This window comes from Tenrec ecaudatus, chromosome 1, assembly GCF_050624435.1.
Source record: "Tenrec ecaudatus isolate mTenEca1 chromosome 1, mTenEca1.hap1, whole genome shotgun sequence".
In the NCBI taxonomy this organism is placed as follows: domain Eukaryota; kingdom Metazoa; phylum Chordata; class Mammalia; order Afrosoricida; family Tenrecidae; genus Tenrec; species Tenrec ecaudatus.
In genome coordinates this window covers 236,450,003-236,475,800 of record NC_134530.1, presented here as the reverse complement: position 1 = coordinate 236,475,800, position 25,798 = coordinate 236,450,003, and the positions used below count along the sequence as shown (strand labels likewise).

The 25,798-nt window shown below is 40.9% G+C and overlaps 1 protein-coding gene and 1 pseudogene across 1 annotated transcript in view; one reads left to right on the top strand and one right to left on the bottom strand.

Moving 5' to 3' along the window:
• Positions 1–25,798, top strand: part of USH2A (usherin) — a 987,589-nt gene that overhangs the window by 439,986 nt on the left and 521,805 nt on the right. Inside the window, exons 30-31 of the mRNA XM_075540576.1 lie at positions 7,277–7,390; positions 14,164–14,325. Coding sequence (XP_075396691.1) covers positions 7,277–7,390; positions 14,164–14,325 — 276 coding nt within the window. The remainder of the gene's footprint in view (positions 1–7,276; positions 7,391–14,163; positions 14,326–25,798) is intronic.
• Positions 10,372–11,292, bottom strand: LOC142429640 (large ribosomal subunit protein eL8 pseudogene; annotated as a pseudogene).

Sequence of the window (25,798 nt, the reverse complement as noted above, 5' to 3'; positions counted from 1 at the left end):
CAGACCCATGCTGAACTTTTAAAGTGCTTACTATCAGACAGACTTCAGCATACACACTCTAGATGTCTTAAAGGCGAGCAATGCAAATGGTTAAGCACGCAATTAAGAGCCCAAACGTTGGTGGATCAAACCCAGTCAGAAGCACCTTAAAAGGCAAGCCCTCGAAATCTCCTCCTGACAGGTCATGGCCCTGAAAACCCTGTGCAGGATTTCTACTCTGCTTACCCGGGTCTCCAAGAGTTGGAATTCATCTAATGGCAACACTATAAATCTTATTTTCTCTTGTTTTACGTTTTGTTGTGGTGGTTTTGTTTGATTGCTTTTCATAGATAACCCAAACATTTTTCTTGCATGTGATTATGTTATGAAACTAAGTTACTATGTGTTTCCTCAATGCCATCGAATCAGTTCTTACCCATAGCAACCGTGTGCACAATAGAACAACACACGGCCTGGTCGTGTGCTGGCCATACCATTGCTTCTATGAGCTGCAGTCACTGCTGCAGCCCCTGTATCAATCCATCTTGCCCTTGTCCAGGGTCTTCCTCTTTCTCACTGTCTTTCCATTTGACCAAGCATGGTGTCCTTCTCCAAGGACTGGTCTCTCCTGACCACATTTCCAAAGATTGTAAGATGAATTACTGCCATCCTTGCCTCTAAGAACTCAGGGCATATTTCTTCCAAGACAAATCAGTTTGTCCTTTTAGCAGTCCATGGTCCTTTCAATAGTCTTCTCCAGCACCACCATGAAAATGCATCTGCTCCTCTTCGCTCTTCTTTAATCAATGTCCAACTTTCACATGCAAAATGAAACGGTTGAAAATATCATGGCTTGGGTCATGTAAACCTTACTCCTCAAATAACATCTTTGCCTTTTAGGACTCTAAAGCGGTCTTGTGCAGCAGATTTACCCAATACACTTTGTCTTTTGATCTGGACTGTTGGTTCCATAAGCATTGATTAAAGATCCAAGGCAGAAAAAATCCTTGACAACTTCAATCTTTATCCATTTATCATAATGTTTCCTCAGTACTCATTTTAATTTAATACTAAAATATATACTTTCAATGACTATTATTTTCAGCCTGGTTTTAATTAAATCTATTGTCAGTATTGTGTGCCAATAAGTTGATTCTGATCCACAGTGACCCTCTATGATAGATAAGATCTATCTTACCTGGTTTCCTGGCCGGTAATTACTACGGGAACAGATTTCCACACCTTTGTTTTCTTCTACAGAGTCACTGATGGGTTCAAAAATATCGGCCTCATGCTTGGCAGCCTAGGCTTAGCCATTGTGACAAATACATCCAAATCCAAACCTACTGCTACGGATTTTATTCCAACTCATTGCTACCAAAAACCACCCAAACCAAACCCACTATGGTCAATCAGATCAGCGGCATAGTGACCCAACACAGAGCTTCTGAGGCTGCAAAACTTCAGGGCATCAGATTGCTTCATCTTACTCCCAAGAACTGGTGGGTGGGTTTCAAACCATTAGGCAAATACTGACAGTGATTATCAACCCAGAGCTAATTAAATAAATCAATATTATTTTAATATATATTTATTTAAATGAAGAAATATTATGTAAAACAGACTCACGGAGACCGAGTTAGTTCCCATTCATAGTGACCCTGGTGTCTTTGAACTGTTAACTTTTCCCACGGGCCATCCAATGCATAGCATCAATAATACCAGGACTCCTTAATTATATATAGATTGCCTGTTATCTTAAGGATGAAGTCTTTATGGCTTAGTGTTGCTATGAGTTGCAATTGCCTTAATGGCCTTGATTTTTGAGTTACTATCTTAAGGAGCCCTGGTAGCACCGTGGGTTAGGCATTATTAGACTGTTAACCACAAGATGGTGGTTCAGAACCATAAGCCACTTGTCAGAAGAATGATGAGGCTGTCTGCTCCTTTAAAGGTTTACAGCCTCAGGGAACCTTTGGAGGACAGCTACGAGTCGGAATCAAGTCGATGACAGTAGGTTTGCTCTGGTTTATTACCTTAGACCCTGGACCACTGACATGTCTTTGTACACTTAGAAAATATCCAGACTTTCGACTCTGTGTGCAGCTCTCTGGATTTCTGTGAGCAACGGGCTCCTTCCAGCTCTAATCTGCTCCGTTTGAAAGTCGTGTGAGGCCTGCAGAAGTGAAGTTGAGAAATGCTTTGATGAGAACATAGCATCATAGTAGTCCCACCTCCTACTGTCCCCTCTGCCCCGCCAGCCCGAGTATACAATGTAACTATGTCTCTGACACTTATACACGACTTTTAGACAAATCACTCGGTGATGTAAGCACCTACTTTCATCCACCTAGTGCACTCGCCATGCTGAACATTAAAGGAGATAAATGACATGCTTCCAGGGAAAACTGAAAGACTGTAAAATGTTTCCAATTTAAGGAAGTCCATTTGGTTGGCCAACCCCCTTCCCTACCTATCCCTTTATTATTTCTTGACCAAAGGAGAGAGAGACGGGGTGTGGGGGTGGGGAAGCTTAATCACTGCATTGTTATGGCTGAAGCAGATATAAAGTCTTGAGTGATCAGTATTTTATAAACACTTTTCAGATAGTTTGACAAAGTTTGTTTCTGAGACACATTTTGAGCAAGGTCCCTCGGTGTGATAGACAAGCCTCAGAGAGCACAACATGTTTTGTTTGAAATCTGATTTACAAACAACCCCAAACTGTCCACCTGGGATTCACAGTTGGCAAGAACCAAAACATCGACTTTCTCCTTTTCCCTTCTTCCTGCTCTCTTATTGTGCACTTCTCATGCCGCAGTGTTTATTGTCTCCCCTGCCTTGAAATGGGAAATGTGAACACTTTGATAGATGGCTTGAAAGTTGATCTAGTTTCTCTTCAGCATCTTTCTTTAAGAATCTGGGGATTTTTCTATGAAAAACAACTTGAAATTTAAACTTCTTTGCCACAGCACTAAGCTGAAGAAAGCAAATTTACTGAGAGGGGCATTACCTGCTTTGAACGGTTTTGGAGGCTTAAAAAAAACTGAAAAAGGGAGTCAAGATACACATACACAAAATAACTCCATCAGGGAAGGCAAGAAGGGTTAAATGAAACACTGAGGCTCATTTAGTGCATATCTAAATATCTGAGTAAACCCTTCTTAAAAAGTACATATTAATATTGTACCAATCGCAGTGTCAGCATTGAACTTTAGATATGATTTGCAAAGAAATAATGCCTCACTCGGGATAGGGTATTGTATATGGCTAGTATACAAATGGCGAAATAATAGAATGATGTTTATGTTGTTTCCTAATGATAATGGCATCTGGGTATATGAAGTCCCTTCTCAATTCATTTTACTCTGAATTTCAGGTATCGTTCTTTGTGTTCCTTTTAGATATAATATTTCTTTGCCACAGAGAAGTCATGGACATCCCTAGGAGAGTAGATGCTTGTACACATGTCGTAGAGTTTACTTGAAGGAACAAAGAAAACTCAACTCATATCCCTACATTACTTTCTTACCTGGTACAAGGTTACAACTTGGCAGTAGGACAGAAATGCCAAATCCACAGCACTTGGAATTATGGCTACAGCCTATTGTCTGATGACACGTGTTTGGAACCAACAATTAATTGTGAGCTCACGGTGGGGACAATAACTGAACTGTGAAGAGTGAATACAGGGACTAGTTTCTGATGCTGAGTCTGCCTTGGAGCACATGGGCTGCAACATTTCAGTGATACATCATGCAGGATGCCTGGCTTGTGGGTGCCAAAACAGAACCAGTGCTCTGGAGAGATGGGAAGTTTAAATATGAATATAATAGTTGAGCCTGAAAATAACTGAACATGCCCAAACCATGTGCTTATAAAAAGCAGGACTGCAAACCGGTTCAGAACTGTGTCGTTATGGACACAGGAAGAAATGGCAATGTAAATGTTGCATAGCAACCAAAGTGCTCACATTGAAAGCAACACAGACAGCTGCGATCTTTGAGCAGGGCACTACTGCCTGCTTCTTCCTTCGGTCAATCTGATACACACACACAAAAATGGTTCCCAAACAATGGTTACACTGCTCTGGGTTTCCTTAATCATGACGGAATCATGTCCATGTGGTGCAAAGCCCGAACAAATATGAAAGTGCGAGAGCAAGAGTAAGCGCGACGCCATCCCAAGGTCCCCATCTCCTGGAGCAAAAACGATGGAAGAAAGTTTAAGAGGAAGGTGGGCTGGTCATAGAAAGAATACAGTTCCCAGCATTTAGGAGAGCAACTCAGGAACGTTCAATTGCATAGAAAGAAGCTGAGGAAAGTCAAGATCCAATAGATAAGAGAAGGACTGAGGAAGGATTACTAGATTTGGTATGTAAGAGACCACGGTGATCTTTAAAAGCTCAAATTAAGGTAATAGTATGTTGAGGCAGAAGCTGGTCTGTGCTCAAAATATAGAAGGTAAGTGGCTCTGTGCCAAAAACCTTTGCATAGCCCCCTGAACTTGCACATATTGATGATAACTCATGGAGGGACGTCCTGTGGCATTCACCACTCTACAGATGAAGACTGTACCACATTTCCTCAACTCGTTTTGTCTTCGAGTCAGTGTGACTCCTGTGACTGTAGCTGAACAACACATTGCCAGGCCCTACGCCTTCATAAGGATCGCCATGTGTGAATTCTTTTTTTTTTTTTTTTTAGGACTCATGTGTCAATCAGTTTGAGTAAAGGTTTGGTTTTTTTTTTTTGGATGATCCTGTGGTTTCCCAAACAGGATATTCTTTTCTAGAAATCAGTCTTCTCTGATAATGCATCCAATGTGAGCAAACAGAAGACTTGCCTTTCTGGGGAGCATTCTGGATGTGTTTCTTCTAAGATGAATTTATTTATTCTGTGCATGTCCAGGAGACAGGAGGGGCATCAAAAAGTTGGTGAAAAACTTTCCAGTGTCTTTCAGGTCCATGTTCCCGCACATCTTTTGAACCCCTCTTTTTGGTATCTTCCCCAATGCCACCATTCAAATGTTCCCCTCCTGTGCTCTGTTTGCACGGACTAGCTTTCTCCGATGTATGAGTTACCTGGAAGAAGCGTGGCACATGCTCGTCAACACGTGTCAGCATTGCTTATGAGAACTCCAAGGTGGTCTTTTGTGCCAGCTTTGCCCAGTGCAATTGGCCATTTGATTTTGGTACTGCTGCTCACAGACACTTTAATGTGGAGACAGATAGGTAATTTAATCTTCCCTGCCCCCCTTGCTTAGCAAGGTATTGTTTATCACTCTATTCCTTAAAGAGGGGCACTCTGATGATCAGTTTGCCCATTAGGCAATTCAGGCATAGAATTCAGAACACCTTGCCCGATTCCACATAGGCCATGCACAGCAGGATTGAGATTTGAAGCTGGCCGGTCTGGCTCGAACATTAGTGACCATTGCCACCACCTTTACCTGCTTCTTGAAAAACAGAACATTGAGAGGATTGAAGACGAATTGAAAAAGGAGGATGTTGAAGATCGGGATGTGGTAGTGTTAGTTTTATTTAGGATCTCTTAAAACCTAAACTCGGAATGTGTAAGCTAACCTGTACCATTCATGAAGAAATAGCACGCAGAGTAGCAAGAATGAGAGAAAACAGAAGATTATGACACAAGGGGTTTTTAAATTAGAGCTATCTGATTTTGGCATAAGAAGTTCACATGTGTATATGCAAAGTAGTTCATGGGCTTGCTGCCTTCTTTGGCCATAAGCCGAGATGGTGATGCTAAGGGGATGGGTATTTCCATGCAGAAGTGAGGTAGAAAGGGTTTAGTAGCCCAGGAGAGTCCTGAGGGGCTGTTGGAATGAAGACTTGCAGGTAATACTAGAGACCGAGGGGCTATGGAGGTGCCAAAGCAAGCAATGACTTATGGTCTTCCCTTGTTTGCTGGCTGCCTGGTCTTCTGATTTTAACTTTTTTTTTCTTTTGGGGAGGAAACCATGTGTACTAAAATTTGTGTTCCAATGATGAAAATGGCCACTAATATTGCCACATTGAACAACAATACATAGGCTAGGCCAGGGGTCGGCACACTTTTGAGACGAAAGAGGCAGTCCTGTTCCTCACAAGAATTTAAAAATTATTCAAGAGCCATCAATATATTTTTACAAACAAAGGCAGTCACCATTATCTGAAGGATATCCTTTGAAAATTTTAAATTTTACTTCAGAGTCACAGATACACACCCAAAGAGCCCTATGATTCTCAAGAGTCCAGTTTGCCAACCCCTGATCTGGGCTATTGAAGGTTTAAGCCATCAAGAGAAGACTTGCATGGGACCATGTTGGCAGGAGCACGAGGACAGTAAGCGTGGTCAGGGTCAAAGACAGCCCTGCAAAGGTCGCCAATGAAAACAATGGTAAGGGAATTTACAAGTCGCATTGTTGATCCTTTGAACCACAGGATTGTCTAAATAAAGAGCTTTTTGCCTTGATTATGAAAGGAAAACAAAATGTGTTTTCATTTCTACAGGTACATTTAATTGCTGAGCAAATCCCATATATCCACCACCGAGCTAGGTTAATTCCACACTTCCATGTGTAATGCTTCTGTTCAAGACAGGTGTCTTAATTAAATAAACCGATAATTTTGCAAGTAGAAGTACAAAAGCATAATTATCTAATTTGCTAATTGTTCATCCCTGTGAATTTGCATATTTGTTAGCTGCAACATAAACAAATGGTTTGTATATGTGAATTCTACAGTTAACATAATGAAGCCGCTCACTGGAATAGCAATTCCTAACTTGAGTTAATAGATGCCACATAAAAGGGGCTCCCTAGCCAAATCAGGTTGAAAAATAATGCAGGGTTACAGAAAATGAAATGGCTTTGTCCCTGCAGGGGTTCTGGGATCCTGAAAGGGGCCAACATGCGTCCTAACAGAGTGGAACGCAGCAAGGCGTGCATCAGAAACTGTATGCTTACAGATCCGGATATTTAGGAGAGGCATATTTTGGGGCACTAGTGTTCTGAATGATGTATTTAGAAAAAATGATCTTTCAGAGCTGTCTTAACAATATGTGGGTCTCACTGTGTTTTCTCACGAGTCACCCCATCCTTCACTCACCATGCAGGCAGGAAGCGAATTCAGGAGGTATAATAATACATTTTCATTTTCTCTCTCTTGGTGTCTGTCTCCTTGTGTCATTCATTCACTCATTCCTTACTCACTCATTCATATACGCACACGCACACAATAATCTCTATAGTCGCTGACCATAAACATGTAAACCTCTTTTATTTGCCTTTATTATAGGCATATTGACGGGCTTGCTACCCTTCAAAAACTATGCAGTGACCCTAACTGCCTGCACTTTGGCTGGCTGCACGGAGAGCGCACATGCATTGAACATCTCTACTCCACAAGAAGGTAAAGTAATTTCAAAGGTCTTGACTTCCACCTTGCAGTCATGAATAATCAAATAGGAGAAGCGCTAAATGCTGCAAGGCCATTTGCTGAAAACCCCCAACCTAATTTGATGACAAAGTGCATTGCCAGGCCATAATTGCTCCATTTTTTGGGGGGTGCGAAAATGAATCAAACTCCATACCCTTTAATGACATGCATCTTTAATAGCTGTAATGCAGATTAATGGGCTTTTTAATTGCTGTTACATTGTTCATGCAAGAGCCTCGTCATTAATATGAAGCATCTGAAAGATTAATGAAAGCTTCCTCATTTTACTACGGCTCAGAAGTCAATCTAGAGACAGTCGGACTAAAAAGAATTGCTTGTACGGCACAGTATGAAATTGAGAATCAAACGGCTGATTCCATGGTATCTTTTAACTGCTAAACACCAGCACAGGCAACAATTATTTCAGTATGATGGAACTTCCAAATGCCAATTGAGGCATTTATTAATCACTGCCCGGTTCCTTCTGACTTAAGCTTCGCTTGTGCTGTGCTTGGAACTTACAAACTGTTGGCATAAATTAATGTTTCAGAAAGACTACTTTCGAAAGGCAGTGAGAAAGAGAAAATATTTTAGCACTCCAAAGCGAAAGCTTTGCTCAAGCACCAGCGCGCATCACTTCCAGAAATAACAGCTCTCGAGGCATTTGAAGCATTGTTACTTAATGTGTCTCTCTCCCCGAGGAGAGGAATTACACGTCTCTTATGCTATCTAGTTTGAACGTTATTGAGAAGTTTCAGAAGCTTGATCGTTGAAAGAAAAGAGGCAGCCAGTGTCTCCTTTCCTTGTCCCCAGTGTTTATCCATCCCCTCATCCGCTTCCTCTTTAAATTCCCCAGCAATCCCCCAGCAGCGCTGGTGGCCCTCTCGGTAAGGGGTTGAGCCAATAACCAAATGGAGACGGTGCAAAAATGCCAGCTGCCCCTCGAGTTATAAACTCCGAAACCCAAAGGGACAGTTCTCCTTTGTCCTGCAGGGTGGACACGAGTCGAAGTGTCTACGCTGATGGCAAGGGTGTGGTTTAGGGTTGACTGAGCACCATGTGGACAGAAGATATGTGGGCGTAAAGAATCACAGGGGAAAGGGTTTTTGAAAATCCTTCATGTGAGGCTCTCTTCATGCTTACCAGACTTAAGCAACCCCCCCCTTACCTGTATTATGTAAAACAGTGGTCTGCCTCAGCCTGCCCTCAATGTTTTCCCTGACTAGGTTACTGCTAAAAGCTCTGTCTAGCTGAACATGCCCTCACGAGTGTGCTGGGGTTCATGATTATCATCCATATGCAAATAATTTCACCGACCTCATAACTGGTTTAATTGTCCCATGCTCTAATTAATTTCCCAATGTCCACTATCTCTATGGTCAGTTTCCCCTGGTACCTCTCACAGCTCTGTGTCAGAGCGGTGCCTACCTGTCTGGCTCCATTCTTTTCTGTTCGTTTTATAAGGAACTTTCCAACTTCCAGATTTTCCAGAAATGTATTCCCAACTTGGAGGCTCTGGGTGGTATGAAGAGTAAAGTGCTAGACTGATCACCTAAGGGTTACTGATTTGACCCCACCGAGAGGCATCTCAGAAGACAGGTCTGGCAGTCTACTTCTGAAAGGCCACAGCCATGGGACAGCATTGGAGTGGTTCCGCTTGGTAACTGTAGTTGCCAGAAGTTTGAATGGACTTGATAGCAGGGAAAAAAGGATTTCTAACTTACCAAATGACAGGAATGCTTAGATGCAATTATATAAATGATTTCCTAATCAGAAATGTATCTGCATATGTGTGTGTGTATAGAGAGACATAGAGAGAAAGAAAGAGAGAGAGATTTGGAATCTCCTAAATGTCACTTTGCACAAATCCTCATGGGCTTCCCATTTCTATCTATCCCTGTTTCCAATCCCTTCTACCTTCGGGAATTTGTTTTGGGCCAACGCTCCCCATTCGGTCTTCTCTGGTTGGTTGTTCAAAGTCGGCCCCTCTTGTGTTATTGTTCCCGCTGTTGATCCCCTGAAAGGTGACCTCTGGGAATGGACTCAGTTCCAGGTTTGGAAGGCATCTAAGGGTCATGGTAGTAAGACTCCTGACAATTAACATCAGACCAGTAAGTCTGATCATTTTTAATCATTTTGAATTTTTTTCTACATTTTTTTCCCACCCTTCTCTTCTCCCCGTCGGAGTGGAAGGCAGCAGTAGTCAGCAGCATCTACTTATTCTGGTCTCAGGCGAGAAGAGACTGTGCTTTATGTCATCCTTAGGTCTTGTGGACTCATTGTTTGCTAAAGTAACTTATTGTCTTCATTTTTCTCTGCTTCATATGAGAGGAAACTAATAGTTATATCTTAGATGACTGTTCTTGAATGTGTTTTTGTTGTTGTTGTTTAAGGTCTGGCTTTTTTTATATATACAAAAACCAGCCATACTAGCTAGCCCTGTTTGGTGGCTATGTTAGCTCGGGTTGACTAGAGAAACAAATCCAGAGACACTAATATGTGTGTAAGAGAGAACTTTATATCAATGAGCAATTGTATATTAAGAAAATATTCCAGCCCTGTACAAATTAACTCCATAAGTCCAATATTAGCCTATATGTCCCCATAAATTCCTCTTTAGACTCATGTAGCCATGCAATGATGCTGAATCCAGGAAGAGCACAGGCCAGTGGGTGGAAAGTCTTGCACATCCAGTGACGGTGGAAGTATCTCTGTACTGGTGTGGGTATCCATGTGGCTCTTCCAACTCCAGAGCTCTGGCTGCCATCAGCATGGCTCTATGTGGCTTGTCAACAGAAATGTCAAGCAGAGAGTGTGTCCTGCCTCCAGGGAGGAAGAGAGGAAAACTCCCTGAATACTCATGCCCACAAGGAGACATGAAGCAGGGAGACATCACTCAGGCTGAGATAAGCTAGACTCCCCCGCTATAACCGATTCAACAAGTTGACATGAAATTATGTAACTACCACAGTGGACTTATTTGACCTTGGCCGTTCCAGCTTGGTGACGCAGGTCACTGAGTTGATACCTAGGATATTGCCAACCCAGTGGAGGTGGATCTAATCCTAACTGTCATTATAGTTGGTCCTGATGGCTTCCACCAGGTTAGCCAGGGCTCTTTTGTCTTCCAAGTTCACCTGCATGCAGGCAACAGTGGTGAAATTCTTCATGTACCTTGCACCCCAGCTGGACCTTGCCCTTGATGATGCCGTAGGGGACCACATTAGGGCACAGGTTGAGTAGGAAGACCACCAGCTAGTTGGGGGTAAATGTGCATGATCACCACCAGCTGAGCCTTTTTGTTCACCACCAGAGTGGAGATGGTGTTGGCCCTGGCTCACAGGACAGGCAGCCTCTTGGTGAGGATGTCCTCTTTGTCAGCAGCCTTCTTCTCACCCCGGGGCACTAGTCTCTGCTTCTGCTCCTGCTTCGTCTCCGGCCAATACTTGTGGGCCAGCTTCAGCAGCTGTCTGGCGGGCCAGGGCCTGGGTGAATTGGTTAATGGAGGGCTATTCCAGTTGACCCAGATCCCTCTCAAGACTCAGCCCTCAAGTCCAGTGACTCAGTCACTCAAGGTGTTTGGTTCTGGCTAAGAGGTTTGCCTTTTTTTTATCCCGTGTACTTTAGATACATGGATATAGTTGTAGCACATACAAATACCTATGTTTTAACAACCGTGCCCAAAACATATACAGGCTCATGGATATACTCTCTCATGTCATATCACACCTGCTCAGGTTACAGATCTATCTACGGGTCCATTGCTAAATTATTTTCTGTTCTCACTGGTATTGCAGAATTGCTTCTGCCTTCGTATGGACCACTGCTGTCCTTTCGTCTTGGGTGTTTCCGGTGCCTTCCTTTGCCATGGTCATGTTGGGTTGACATCCCCTTTCATGTGGAGTGGCTTTGTCTTGATTCAAGTTAATCCATGTCCACTGTCTACATAGTGATTTTCCCTCCCTCCGCTTCCCACCCTCAATACTCTCAAAGAATGTTTCTTTCTGTATATAATTTTTCTTATCTTTTCATAATAGTGATCTCAGACTCTACTCATCTTTTCTGTATTTGACTTAGTTCACTCTACAAGTTTTACAGGTCCATCCCTGTTGTGAGATGTTTTGAAAATGAATAGTTATTCTTTAATGGTACATAGTGTTTCCATGGTGTACGTAACATGTGAGGGGGATCTTTAAAAAGTTCATGGAAAAATGTGTGCTATTGCACTGAAATACACCTTTAGTCACTGTCCCTGTAGATGTATCTACCCTAGATTTCATATACAGAAAGGCATACAAAACAAACTGACAAAAATAACAACAGAGTAAAACCTTTATCTAAAAGAAACTAAAAATATGAAAAATGAGGCCAAATTTAAATGGGTTAAAATGAGATCAAATGATAAGGCACACTATGACTTCTTATTACAAAGTTGAGGCATTAAGAAAAATAATTTGAGGCATTAAGAAAAATACAGCAGACTTTTGAAAATATCCCCTATCAGGGCAAGAGGAATTCTGCTAAAACTGAGTATCAAATTTATAAATATCAGATTTTTGGTGAAACTTAAGTAGAAGAATGGTGAAATGATTTAAAGTTGAGAAAATCATAAGCACAATGTTCAAAAAAATCAGAGTTTCTCTATGGATAACTCATTTTAAGAAGGTGTGCTGTAATATTGAATAGGAGGCCTACAGTGGTCGACAATCCATCTCAATCTGCTGGGAAAGATGCATCATTTCATCCTCGAATCAAAGAGTGTCAATGCGCAGCCGCAGAAACAACAGGCAGCACCTTTGGTGGTTTTCCAGGCTCAGCTTACACAATTCTGATTGAAAAGTTAAAATTAAGTCAACTTTATACTTCATGTGTGCCAAAAATGTTATGCCCAGATTAGATGCGGGCAAGAGCAGAGCTTACAAAAGGAGTTTTAAAGTGGGGGTTGGGGTTAAGAACCTGAAGCATTTCTTGGAAGAATCATAACAATAGATGAAACATCTTGACCAGCACTATCCTTAAGACAAGACAAAGTCAAAACAGTGTCTGTTAGGAGGTGAAAGTGGTCCAGTCAAAATCAAAAGGCATAGCAAAAGTTTTCTTTGAATCAAAAGACATTTTGGTTATTGACTTTCTGAAGGGTTGAATGACAGTTAAATCTGTCTATTATGAGTATTTTAATAAAGTTAACCAACGCTTTAGCAAAACTAATGCCCGGGAAGCCTTTCCAGAGAGCCCGTCTCCTCCAGGATAATGCTCCTGCTAACTTGTCTTATCAATAAATGCTATTTTGTGAGAATTTTAAGGGAAATCATGAAACATCCATTTTACAGCCCTGATTTGGCATCTCCTGGCTTTTTACTTCTTAATCTTAAAAATATATACAAGGTATTTTTTTTCAGTTAGTAATATAAAAAGAATGCATTAACAATTAAAGGCCTGGTACTTTCAGATTTTTAGGGATGGACTAAATGGCTGATGAAATGTCTCATGAAAGTGTCTTGAATTTGATAGAGTTTATATTGAGAAACCAAAATCATAGTTTTATTATTATATTTTAATTCCAGTTTTCCATGAACTTTTTGAAATCTCCTTGTAGTTTGTTTATTCATTCATCCATTGATGGGCACTTCGATGGTTTCCAACTTTTTGCTACTGTGACTGGCACTGCTATGAACACAGATGTGCGTGTGTCTATTCAGAGCGTGGCCCTTGTTTCTTTAGAATATACACTTAGTAGAGTCCTGTTGCCTAATTGTAAGACTGCTGGGTCTGGGTCCTTCCTGGGTGTTTCGCTGGTTTAGGTGATGGGCTGCTAACCATGAGGTCAGTTGTTCAAATTCACCAGCTGCTCCAGGGGAGAAGGATGAGACTGCCTCCTTCCATAAACTCAGGTAGGGTTGCTGTGAGTTGGAATCCACTTGATGGTGCTGGGTGGATACCATTTTCCACAGTCTTTGTCCCATTGTACAGTCCCGCCAAAAATGCGCTGGGGTCAGTTTTTAAAATTCACTACTTGATATTGCTCTAATTCATTGGCCACTGCAAAAAAACCAAAGCTGGTTTGGTTTTATTTATTACTGACACACACCTTAGCTTTTATATGTACCTGATTACATTGATGTGTAATTCCTGACTATTCCGGTAATTGGGTGTGATCTATTGAACACATCTATCACGAACCATGTGAACTCTAATGCCACAACGGCTAGCTGCATGGCAGCTCACTCAAAGGTTGGTGTTTCGAACCCACGAGAGAGACAATGGCTGCTGCTTTCGTAAAGATTACAGATGGGAGAAGAGCCCCCAGGCCTGTTCGCATCTGCCCTTAAGAGTTGCTCTGGATCAGCATCCGTGTGAAGACAAGGGATGTTGTGAACCCTACTCATCCATATTTCATCATAGATCAAAAGCTTCTCGAGGGCAGGGACGCGGCATAATTTCCTATGGTAGCCATGGCTCCAGGTAGCCGTTATGGGTTAATAGTACCTTTGATGAAGTAACACAAACATCAATCAAACGAACAACCGTAAGTACTCCCCATCCATCACTGATGCAAATTCCTATAAATTCAGGACAGTTATTTAGCACAGTTCCTAAAGCAATTACTGACAAGCTGCCCACGAATCAGGAACATTTTCATGCATGGTATTTCAGGTTTATTCCATGATTTATTGGTTTGGGTCTGAAAAGTTTAAATTAGAAAAGTAAACTAAAATTAGACTCCATAAATCTTTTTTCCCCCACAGCCCCACAAGAGGTTCAGCCACCAGTAGCCAAATCTCTTCCAAATTCTTTGTTAATCTTCTGGAAACCACCCAAACAAGCAAATGGCATAATAACACAGTACTCTTTATACATGGATGGGATGCTGATCTATTCAGGACGTGGGGAGAGCTGCACAGTCACCGGTAAGACTGTTCATACTTATCATATTTGAAGACTTGGTTTCTGAAATTGGGTTCTTTATTTTCCTGTCCTGTTAGGTTGTGTTCGTTCAGTTCCATGATCTTTACTGTCATATTCAATGTATGCTGCAGAAGAAAATCAGCCAAGGCATCCTGGTGTCCTCTTGCTCCTCCCATCCAGGCTGTCTTACTGCATTTTCTCGACTTCAAGGTCCACTGGGTTTTACCCAACTCTTTCCACCAATATTCTGTCACCGAGGTCTACAGCTGACGTTACAAAAAATGAGAAGTCAGCATATAACTCTGCCTCCAAAGGACCACATGCCTGAAACTGGGAACCCATTCTGGACCCAGTTAGTCTCACAGTCCCTGGTAGACTCAGTGATGCCATTTCACATAATTGTACTGTCACATGCATAAAAGCCTAGTAGCACACTGGTTCAGGTGTTTGACAGAGAAATGAAAGATCAGAATCCACCAGCTGCTCTATGGGAGAGAGATGCAGAAGTCTGCTTCCATAAAGATTTGCTGGCTTGGGCACCTTATAGATCAGTTCCACTCTACCACATAGATCACTATGAATTGGAATTGACTACAAGACCATGGGTTTTGGGTGAGACCAATGCATGGGGATACCTACTTTCAAACGGAACCAAAGTAAACTAATCTTATGACTTAGTAGTATGACTTCTGTAGGCTAAAATTTATTCTCTTTCAGAAGAAATATATTGTGTATGTCTAGAATATATTTAAAAGTGTAATTGTACACTGAAGTATCTCTGCTAGTGTAGTAGTGGGTTAAGCATTGGGCTGCTAGTCTCCGGGTCAGCAATTTAAACCAACAGCTACTCCTTGGGAACAAAAGATGAGGTATAGAGCATCACCAGGACTTGAAATTGCCTTATTTGCAGGAGCTATATTTTAGACACTAAAATAAAATTCAGTGAATTATTGAAAAGCTTTCTAACACAGAAACCTACATTATATATTTTATCTGGTGTCTGGGTAGTGTTTGTATTTGTAAAGTGCTTGAAGTGTTTGTATGTTTTATGTTATATTTATATCTATGCTTGATTATTAGCCTGGGTGTTATTAATCCAATTGATTGGTGGGAAAAATGGAGACAGAGAGATATTAACTCCCTTATGAAAGGTCAAAACAAGCTAGAGTCAGACCCAGGATTAATTATTTATACTGTCCCTAATTCACATTAATGCCAGGTATACGGCTATAACACAGACCAGCCAGACTCTGTCCCTCCTTTCTTGGTGCTCCTGACTCAGAGAGGTCCATACAGATTCATCCAGAGCCGTTTGAGGACACTTACTGATCCAATTGCATTTTCAGGGCTTATATTTTATCTCCTCTCTAGTCTGAGACTCATAAGAGGACAAGGTTTATTACTTTAGATTTCATTCACCAAGGTTGGAGATCATTTTGTAATACAGAGCAGGTGAAATAGGTCTTACTGTTATTTCCATTTTATAAATGAGTAAACGGAGGCTGAGAAAGTTAAGACACTTCCCCCAGGTCAGAAGACCTCCCAGTGGTAGATTTTGATTCTGACCTCATTCTGGTTACATATTGGAGAGAGAGTGGTCTTAACACATTGCTTAACATTGCTCAGACTTAGTTTGTCAACCTATGAAATAGTGATAGCCAATTTTCCAAAATTCAGAGAGGATTAGGGTCCTATACAAAACACATAGCATGTCATTAACACTTTGTCATTAGAAACTGTAACTACTATTTCCTATAGCATGGAGAACCATATTATATATTAAAAAGGATCCTGATCATTCCCTAACAATACTTGATGTCCTTATTTAACTGAAGCTATTATAGTATTCTATAAATATTTTTTTCAGAGAGAAATAAAAGAAAATCCTCCATAGAATGAACTTTGCACTATGTCTTAATACTTAATACATGCAGGGGTTCCCAAGGACCAAAATATACCGTGGCACATAGGAGGAGTCAGAGCTGACTCCGTGTCGGGGAGCTGGGGGTCAGGGGAATCACACTTGGAGCCCTGCACCCAGGCCGTGGGAGATGGAAAGTCTAGCACTCTCAGCAGCCAATCAAAAGGCGCCTTGAGAGGAATGACCTGAGGGTCTATTTCCCACCCAAAAATCCATGATGGAAAATTCTCAGAAGCTTGGTTCTACACTGACACCTTCAATGAGGCCACTGGGATAAGGGTCACTGTGACGGCAACCTTTTGTGTGTTCTTTTAGGCCCAACATAAGCATTTCCGCTAAGAAGCCTTCTCGGATTCTGCTGGTATGAATTATATTTGTCCCCTGTGTTCTCACGGAAAGCCTGGCTATCCTCCTCCCAGGATTTGGGGGGCTTTTTTTTTTTGCACTGAAGAAAGCCACTTGCTTACAGGCCAGTTTGTTGTAGCAAGCCCCAAGCTGCATAGGGACATGATCATTTCTGCCTGTTCATGATCACAAAGTGGGTACAGAAAACACAGTGTCAAGTGCACAAAGAAATAAAGACTGCTGGGAACCACAAAAGAGGAAAGCTGAGGGCGCTGATGGAGGGCAGGATCAGGACGGAAAGGAAAAGAAGGCAACAAAAAAGAAAAATAGCAACCTGGAAAAAAACCGAACCCCTCCATGTGCAGAAGCGGGTGCTTACGTGGTCCTCCGGGAAGAAGTGTACAGGTGATGGCAGCTCTGAAGTGAGGCGACCCTGCACAGAAACGGGTGCCAGGAGGGGACGGCAGGAGAGAAGCCACATAAATTTCTATTACAACCTACCGTCCCTCCCAAATCCCCCAAATTAAATTCTGTGTTTTGTTTGCATGAATTGTCAGCAGTGCCGTTTCCCTATATAATCTGCAATGAAAGACGGGAGCAAATGTTACCAGATGCCTCAGGAATAACATATATTAAGGACAGCGTAATATTGAAAAGGTGCCTACAGCTGTCTACACTTGCTAGAGTGGTAGTAAGTGCCTCACCTGGCTCTAATTTTATGTAGTGAGTGCTGGTGTTGCAGTGGTTATGAGTTGGGAAGTGATCCACGCGATTGGCAGTTTGAAACCACCAGCAGCTCTGGGAAAGAGCGACTGGGCTTTCTACTCCTGTAAATAGGTAGTCTTGGAAACCCACAGGGGGTCGCTGTGAGTCAGCACTGACTCCATGGTCAGTTTTAGGTGTTTAACCTTCATGTAGATTTTAAAGGATCCGTCTCGGATATCACCACAATCATTTTTCTCTCTGGCTTGCTTGGTTTCTCACAAGAAACTTGTTGCTCTCATTTGGGAAAGTGATTGAAATGTGTTGGCACTGCAGGTTGGTCAGTAAGGAGAGGCGTTAAGCTAAAAATGTTAAGGGGGGTGGTTCAGAACACACTATCGATCCTTGCTGACGTACTGGATTACACGAATGAAATGATGGCGATATTTCCTCAAATGGTTGCAGAAACGTGGCAGGCATTAGAGAAGACTTTTTGTGATGCACATTTGTGAAATGGTTTAGAAAGTGAGCAGTGCCGTAACAATTGATTGCACGGCTCCCCCACTAGTGTCTGGTGAATTTGGATAAGCAAACTTGAAAGCCTGTTTTAATACAGAGTACAAACACATCCTATGTAGTATCTAGTGAAAAACACACACAGTCTTATATGTAGTACCTGATCTTTGGATGCTCCCTCAGTGGGTTACGTATGCAAAGTCGCAGTGCCCTGTTCCAGGAGAACACACATTAGGAAGGGTTTTTTTTTTTTTTAACTCTTCGATTCCTGAACACATTCTTGGCTCGGCTCCTCTGGATTAAAACTTTTTAATTTAATTTCTTTTTAACATGCTTTCCAGATTGATTATGGACATGAACCAGGTATGGGAAACACTGAGCTTGAGGATACTCTAGCCTGGGGCAGAGCTTCTCCAAGAGTGGCCTGTGGGTCTTCTCCACCACGATCACACAATGTTCTTGTTTAAAAGTGCAAATGAAAATCTGTAAGAATGGGCTCGGGAGAATGCATTTCCAAGTAAAAAAAACCCAGATAATTTTATGGACCCCCAAACTTGAAAATCCTCAAGTACCAAAATGTGTCCATTTTAATACCAAAGGGATTAGAGGATAATGTATTTTCTTCTTCAGTCCAATAAAATCCACCAGGACTTATTTAATGTTTAACAACAGCCCATGATATTGAATACTCTGGACAAATGTAGCGAACCCTCTTTATTAATTAGTTAAATCCTTTTTACACTAATCAAAAATGAGCTCCATATAATTTAGTCTATCTTATAAAAAGAACTATATCTTGCTCTGTTCAGTACAGATCATTGTTTAGGGCAAAGCTAGTCACAATTTTGGGAATGTTTGCTAACAAGTTAAGCAAAATTACACTATATATATATGTATATGCATGTATGTATATCACACAATTTAAAAGCCAGAGTTTTCCCCAAAAGCTATGCATGTATTTATTTATTTACAAAACAACCTTATCATGTTCAAATTATTAATATTCTCCACTTCACTTAATACACTTGTAAGCTATGCAATTCTATTTGTGGAAATATTTTTAGAGCTCATCTATTTGGACGACTGAGAGCACCTCCCTCATTTTTAACTTCACCTTTTCTACATCATCAAATTGCTGTCCTTTCATTTCACTGGGCAAGTGAAATGAAAGAAGTCACTCTGAGCAAGTTCAGATGAGTAACGTGCATGGGGAAGGAGAGGCATGCTGTTTTTTGCCAAAAACTGGTGCACTGAGATGTCTGCATGAGTAAGTGCATTGTCATGTGGGCAGAACCAGTCTCCCATCTGCCACAAATCAGGCCTTTTTTGTCACACACTGTGACACTATCTTTTCAGAACCTCTAAATCAGTGGTTCTCAACCTTCCTAATGCCGTGACCCTTTAATACAGTTCCTCATGTTGTGGTGAACCCCTAACAATAAAATAATTTTCATTGATACTTCATAATTGTGATTTTGCTACTCTTATAAATCAGGCAACCCCTGTGAGAGGGTCATTTGACCCCCAAAAGGGTCATGACCCACAAGTTGAGAACAGCTGCTCTAAATAGAAAGCTTAATTAACAGTCTGACCTGGTGGAACAACCTCCAAATGCGCTAGGAGTCAACATTCCCATTCATTCGAGAAGTTGATGAATGTCCAGAACAAGGTGTATCACTAATCAACATTCCACCTTTTTGGAAAGAAGAAAATGACTCCTACGCTTGAAATTTTTCCCATAGCACTGTCCTTGTTTCTGCTGCATCTCCAGCCCCCAAAACCACCACCCCACCAAAAAAACAAAACTTCACAGCCACACGTGGTTCTCTTTAATCAGCCATCTCACAAAAAAAATGAAGTTTGAGCGAAATTGATTTTATGAAAAAATGCAATGTCCAGAGAGAGCCTTCCCAGGCAATGCCTCGGGGAGCAGTAACTCAGAGAGTGTTGCTAGATGCTGGCCTAGCAGGAAAAATTCCTACTTCAAAAGCTCTGCTCTGCCCAGTGCAAATCTGTTTCTTGGGAGTACCCCCATCTGTGTGTGTATATATGCATAAATTATAATTATATTGTGGCTGTAAGTAACTGAGCATCTCTAATGATAATATTGCATATAATATTCATGTTTATATTTGTATACATAAATCCTACATACATACATATATGTGAAAACCTTGTGAAAAAGTTATACTTTGTCATAGGGCCATCAAGAGCCAGATACCTCCCAAGGGCATATAACAGCATATGCATATGAAGGTCCTCAGAAAGATTGGGGATAAATAGGATTAAGAGATAATGAAATTTTCTCCACACATTTTCAAAGCCCTCCATACAGTCAGCTGTCTGCATCGGTGGAGTCTACATCTGTGAATTCACCCAGCCCCACCTTGAAAGTGGTCAAAGGTACAAGGGCACATTAGGTATTTGCCTTATATTAGGTCCTCCAAGTAATCTAGATGTGATTTAAAGTGTTTGCTGATTTTTATATCGGATGGAAGTCCTGGAATTTCTTGGGGATACTGAGGATAAATCATTTATGTATATTTAAATATGATAAGCATGCATTCTGACTCATAGCTAGCAAAACTGAGTCCTGAAGAGGTCAAGAAATTCAAGTTATTGACTTGGGGAACAAATTCAAATTTAAGTCTGTCTAGCCCCCAAATCCATGTGTAAATTTTTGCCTCCACAACTCTGAAAGGAGACCAAGAGGAATTTTGTTCACTTTGTGGGTTCATCTCCAAAGTAACATGGCTTAGAGCTATTTAGTTCAGGATACAAACCGCAGAGCCCCTTAAAGCCTGTTCTTAGTCTCATTGGTTAAAAAGTCACTCTCCTAGAGATTCTCTAATTCCACGAGAGGCTGAAGAAACTGACTTTTAAGATTCCCTTTGACTTTAAGATTTTATAGATGTGCTATTGCAAGGCATTGAATTATTTAATAGGGCTCTTCCAGCCATAGTGCCTGTAACTCCCATCAAATGACCTTTTCCTGAAGGGTATGGAGAAGAGAAGGTGGGGACAGACACTAATAGGATTCAGTTGTATTGTGAGTAATTGTTAAGAGGGTTAATTGTGATTATCATCCTGCTGGGTATAAAATCTCCAAAGCAGAGAGGGGGGAAATCACATAGCCAGCAAGGTAGTAGGGACAAGAGTGGAGTGCGTCATCTTTGGAACCCAAAGATCCATGCATGTTGAATCTCTTTGATACCAAAAGAGCAACAAGAGCAGAACCAGTGGTCAGAGCATGTGACAGAGCAGCGGACTTCCGAGCCCACAGAGCAAGTAAAGCTGAGTGCTTTGGAGCAAGACACTGGCTTGTGGAGTAGAGTACCTCTGAGCACTTAATTGGGGGAGTTGGGTTCGCCTTCTCACAGTAATGGAGGTAAGTGCATTCAGGCAGAGGCTTAAAGTGGGATGGCATGCCCTTTGTCAACTTATTGGCAGCCCTAAAAGAGCTTTGAAACATTCTCTGAGTTGGGCAGAGTCCAGGTCAAGAGAGCAAGAGAGAGTCCTGCCTGTGGGTAAGGCAGGTAAGAGACCATCCTGACTGAACAACTGTATCCTGAACATTTCTCACCTGTTACTTACGAACTTATCTAATAAACCCTTTAATCATGAGCATTTTCTGTGAGTTCTGTGTGGCCATTTAAATGAATTCTAGAGCCCAGCAGAAAAACTGAGAGTACTATGGGAATGATGGTTGCTATCAGAATTTAAAAAAAAAAAAAGTTGGAGGTTGGGGGCAGGTTTCACTGCTGTCTGAAGACAGTCAGCCTTGAGGGTTGAAGGAGGTCACACGTGGGATTACCTGGTGCACGTCATCCGTCTCTTTAAAAGTAGCCTGTTCACTAAGGTTCACAGAGATGTTTGATGAGAAAAGGTGTTCTGAAGTCTGCTCTAGCCAATGAGAGGAGACTTTGCATTTTAGGCAAGTTTTGAATCCATGTTAACCTTCATCAAAATATGCTATTTTTATAAATATATAAAAAATAAATTTCTGCTGAAACAATGCACAAAATGTACAGATAGTCGTGTCGGTAGTACTCCTGCTGACAGTGTCACCCAATGGGGTCCGCACACACCTTGGCCCCGATGCTGCACCCTCATGAGGCTCTGGCTTGGTTCAGTGATTGAACTCACTCTGCAGGAGAAAATACTTGATTGTCTGTCCCCACGTTGATAATTAAAAAGAAAAAAGTATATATTGCCAATAAGTCAATTCTAACTCATAGAAGAGAGGAGCAGGGTTGCCAAGGATATAATCTTTATGGGAGCAGACTGCCATAATTTCTTTTGCCAAGTGGTGGATGAGTTTGAACTGCAGAGTTTTAGTAGTCGAGCACTTAACCGCTGCACCACTATGCCTCGCTCTTCACATAAAGTTGAGGTCCTTGAAGCCTATGAAGTCCTAGGAGCGGTTTTTCTCTCTAATAAGGTTGGGGTCTACCTGACAGCACACGGCAGCAGTAACACTGCTACATGAACAGGCAAAGTGATAAGGATGCTGGACTGGAGAGTCCACCAAGATGAACTCTTCCAATGACCTTGAACCCAAATCGTTTTCCAATTCCATGCTCTGTGTCTTGTGGTGTATTGTACTGGCCAAATCTGTGAAGGCCTATTTAAAATGCAAAAGAGCGAAGATGTCATTTTGAGGACCAAGTTTTGCCTGACCCAAATCGTGGTATTTTTCAGTGCTCTTATGTGCAAGAAAAAGCTGAACATTGGTGGAGATGAATTGATGCATTTGAATTGGGATGCGGTTGAAAAATGTTGAAAATACAATGTACTTCAAGAAGAACCAGCAAATCTCAGAGGAAGTATAGGCATTCTGCTTTCAAAGATAGGATCTAAAACTTTGTTTCATGTATTCTGGCTTATTATCAGGAGAGTCTAGTCCCTGAAAGAAGATATTATGTTTGGTAAAGGAGAGGGTTAGCAAAAACTTCCTCAATGAGGTCAACACAGTAGCGAAACAACGGGCTCACACATAACAATTGTGAGGCTGGAACAGGGTCTGTCAGTGTTTATGATAGTCTTACGTAGCTGTAAGCCAGAGCCACTTGATGGCATTCAGCAATAATATCAACAAAGACAACATCATGGTCTCACTGTCCAGGCAGAAAATCTGAACATTTGATTCAAGTCCTTTTAGTATTTTATTCACTGTAACATAATTAAGCCACGAACTATGTATAATTTCAAAATATTCTCTATCCCTTATCTTATAAATATATCCCTTTTACCTTTTATTGGTTTAGATTCTTATCCATATACATTTTAAATAATTCTCTGATAAACTTCATTGCATAGGTGTCTTGGTATTTTAGATTAAATCAAGTCAAAGGTGCTGAACTTTTATAGGTTCCCGTTTTCTAGAAAACGTCAGCAGCAGCAAATCTTATATTGTTTAATATTGGATCATCTTACTAGGGGAAATGTTATCTTTTTATCTATAAAATTTTACTAATTATGCTGACTCATTCTTTATATTATTCTTAGTGAGTTATGATTATTTGTGATTCATAGGGTTTTGTTGTTGTTGTTGTTTTTCTGATATACCTGATCACATATTTGAAAAAAAAAACTAATGGGGGTAATGGAGGAATTTTAAAATTCCTTCAAGAGCTACGATTCATATCCTATTTGACCTGGTTACAATCTCCTGAACTATTTGAACTTCTTTGCCTTCTGTGCTATTAAAAGACTTTCTTTCTAACTTGACTTCATGGCCCCTCCTAAATATTCAAGGTGTCAACATTTTTTTCTCATTCCTACTCCGTTTATGGTAGTTTCCTTTAAAGTTTTCATCGAGAATCAACCCTTTCCCTTCACGTTTAGCAGATGCGTCCTGCTGCCACTGCCGATACAGGTACAAGAAATGCATTTCAATTCAGAAGGCCCTTAGCATCTAGGTGGTTTGAGAGGTTTTTTCCTCCCTTCTTTCTCTTAAATATGAAGCATTAAAAGTCAAAGGCATTGCTGCACCTTGAGTTAGTACAAAATATATTTAAAAATGCATACAGTTCAAATTTTTTGCCTTGCATAGGCCATAAGCTAGTAGTACGGTGGGTCAGTTCTGACACTGAAAAATGAATCCAGTTAGAGAACCTCCCAAAGGCTGTTGATGTTTGCTATAATAAATAGCACACACTTTAAGTCAAACTTTTTCATTCTGTATTCAAAGGTAATGGATTTTTCGTAACCATAGTAACCTTGGTGTATTTCTGGATAAATACATGAGGTATATACATTCTAGTTTTATTTTTGAATATAAACTACCACATTATGTATTACTAATAATATGAAAAATAGGATGTAGGTTAGTATAATGACAGCTTAAACTAGTATGCATTTTTCTTCTGCAAAAAATAAATATTTATCAAAAGTATAGGTTCAATTAATTTCTCCCCCAGTTTTGTGGTATTCTGGTGGTGCCATTTATCTTTTTTGCAAGATCTCCATTAATCTCTTATTCCTGTCCTATAACACATTTTTAAGAATTTCAAGGTAAAAACAATTGTGCTTTAAAGCTTATGATTAAAAACATTATTGAAAGATTGAAACACCAATCTCGATATCACAAGCGGAGCTATTGTGGAACAGTTAAAATGTGTATCCACTGGATGTTCATAAATGAGGAGGAGACGGAGCCCTTTGTGAGACCATGCAGCATACTGGAATTGTTGCCAAGTTCAGGCCAGATAGCGTCCTGATTGATGATGACTATCCAAACCGTAGCCAACCAGATCATTCTCATTTTAAATGAGCACCCTACCAGAAACTGGCAATCTTTAAGAGGTCTGTGAAATGCTTCAGAGAGGCTGCCAAAGTTTTAGGAACAATGATGGCAAGATGCTGGTAATGGGAGAAATATGCTACATGCTTACTAAGAGGCTTAGGTGAGTTGTGCTACTTCGTAAGGAGAGAATGGTGAGGCCTCATGACAGTACGTATTTCTTCACAAATTGTCTGTGGGTTACTGTTACTTCTTATAACTATGAAAACCCCAAAAGGGGTGAAATGCACTTTAGGATGAAAGAAAAGTTAACATCGAACAGTACATAGCACGTGTATATTTTGGAGTGTATCATCGAATACATCTCCGTTGCCATATGGCTGACTATGAGCGGCTGAGCATCAGTATCCTGAGTAGCATCTTCCACTGCCCCCTGCATCAGGTAGGTGCTGGGTTTCTAATACAGATTGCAAGGCAACAACCTGCATAATAGTGATGTACGAATGATTTGAGTGCCAGTGTGGGAAAGAGAGGAACAGGGGCAGAGAAAGAGAAATGGGGATTTAAAAGGGAGAAAGAGGATGAATTTCTAGTAAAGCCACATAAACAGTTAAGTATTTATATATTTAACTAACTAAAATGCCTAAACTCCTTCCTTATTATCTTATCTGACAAAGTCATAAAGCCTTACTTATAAATAGAAAACTAGAAATGCCTGTCCTGAATCTTCCAAACATTTACAGTGAAAAAATTATTATAGAAGAAGCTGTACTGCTTATGGTACAATAAAAGACATTTAAAGGTTAGATGGTTCTAACCAAGCATTATAAGGAACTCTATCTACTCTACAAATTTGAACTAAATTATATTTGTTCCCACTGATGGTTTCCAATTGATTCATTCTTAGCAAAATACAACTTCACTTTAACCCAGCTATTTTCTTTTATTTTGCATTCTGAATACTGCAACAATGTAGTGCAGCAAGATCACTCCTCTTTCACCAAGGAGGACCAATGAGGAGCGTTTCTTAACGTTCTCCTCCTTAAGGCAGAATATCAATGAGTGTGTCTGCACGTGTTTCAGCAAGGCAGTGACTTCATCCACGAGTCACCGTGTCCCTCTGCTACTAACTTAGCCTCCCATCGTGCCCTTGGAAGAGCACAGGCTCATAGCATGGAACCGTATACGATCTAAGAAACATTCAAAAGAGAACAAAACAAAAACCCCAGACCTGAGGTATGAAATG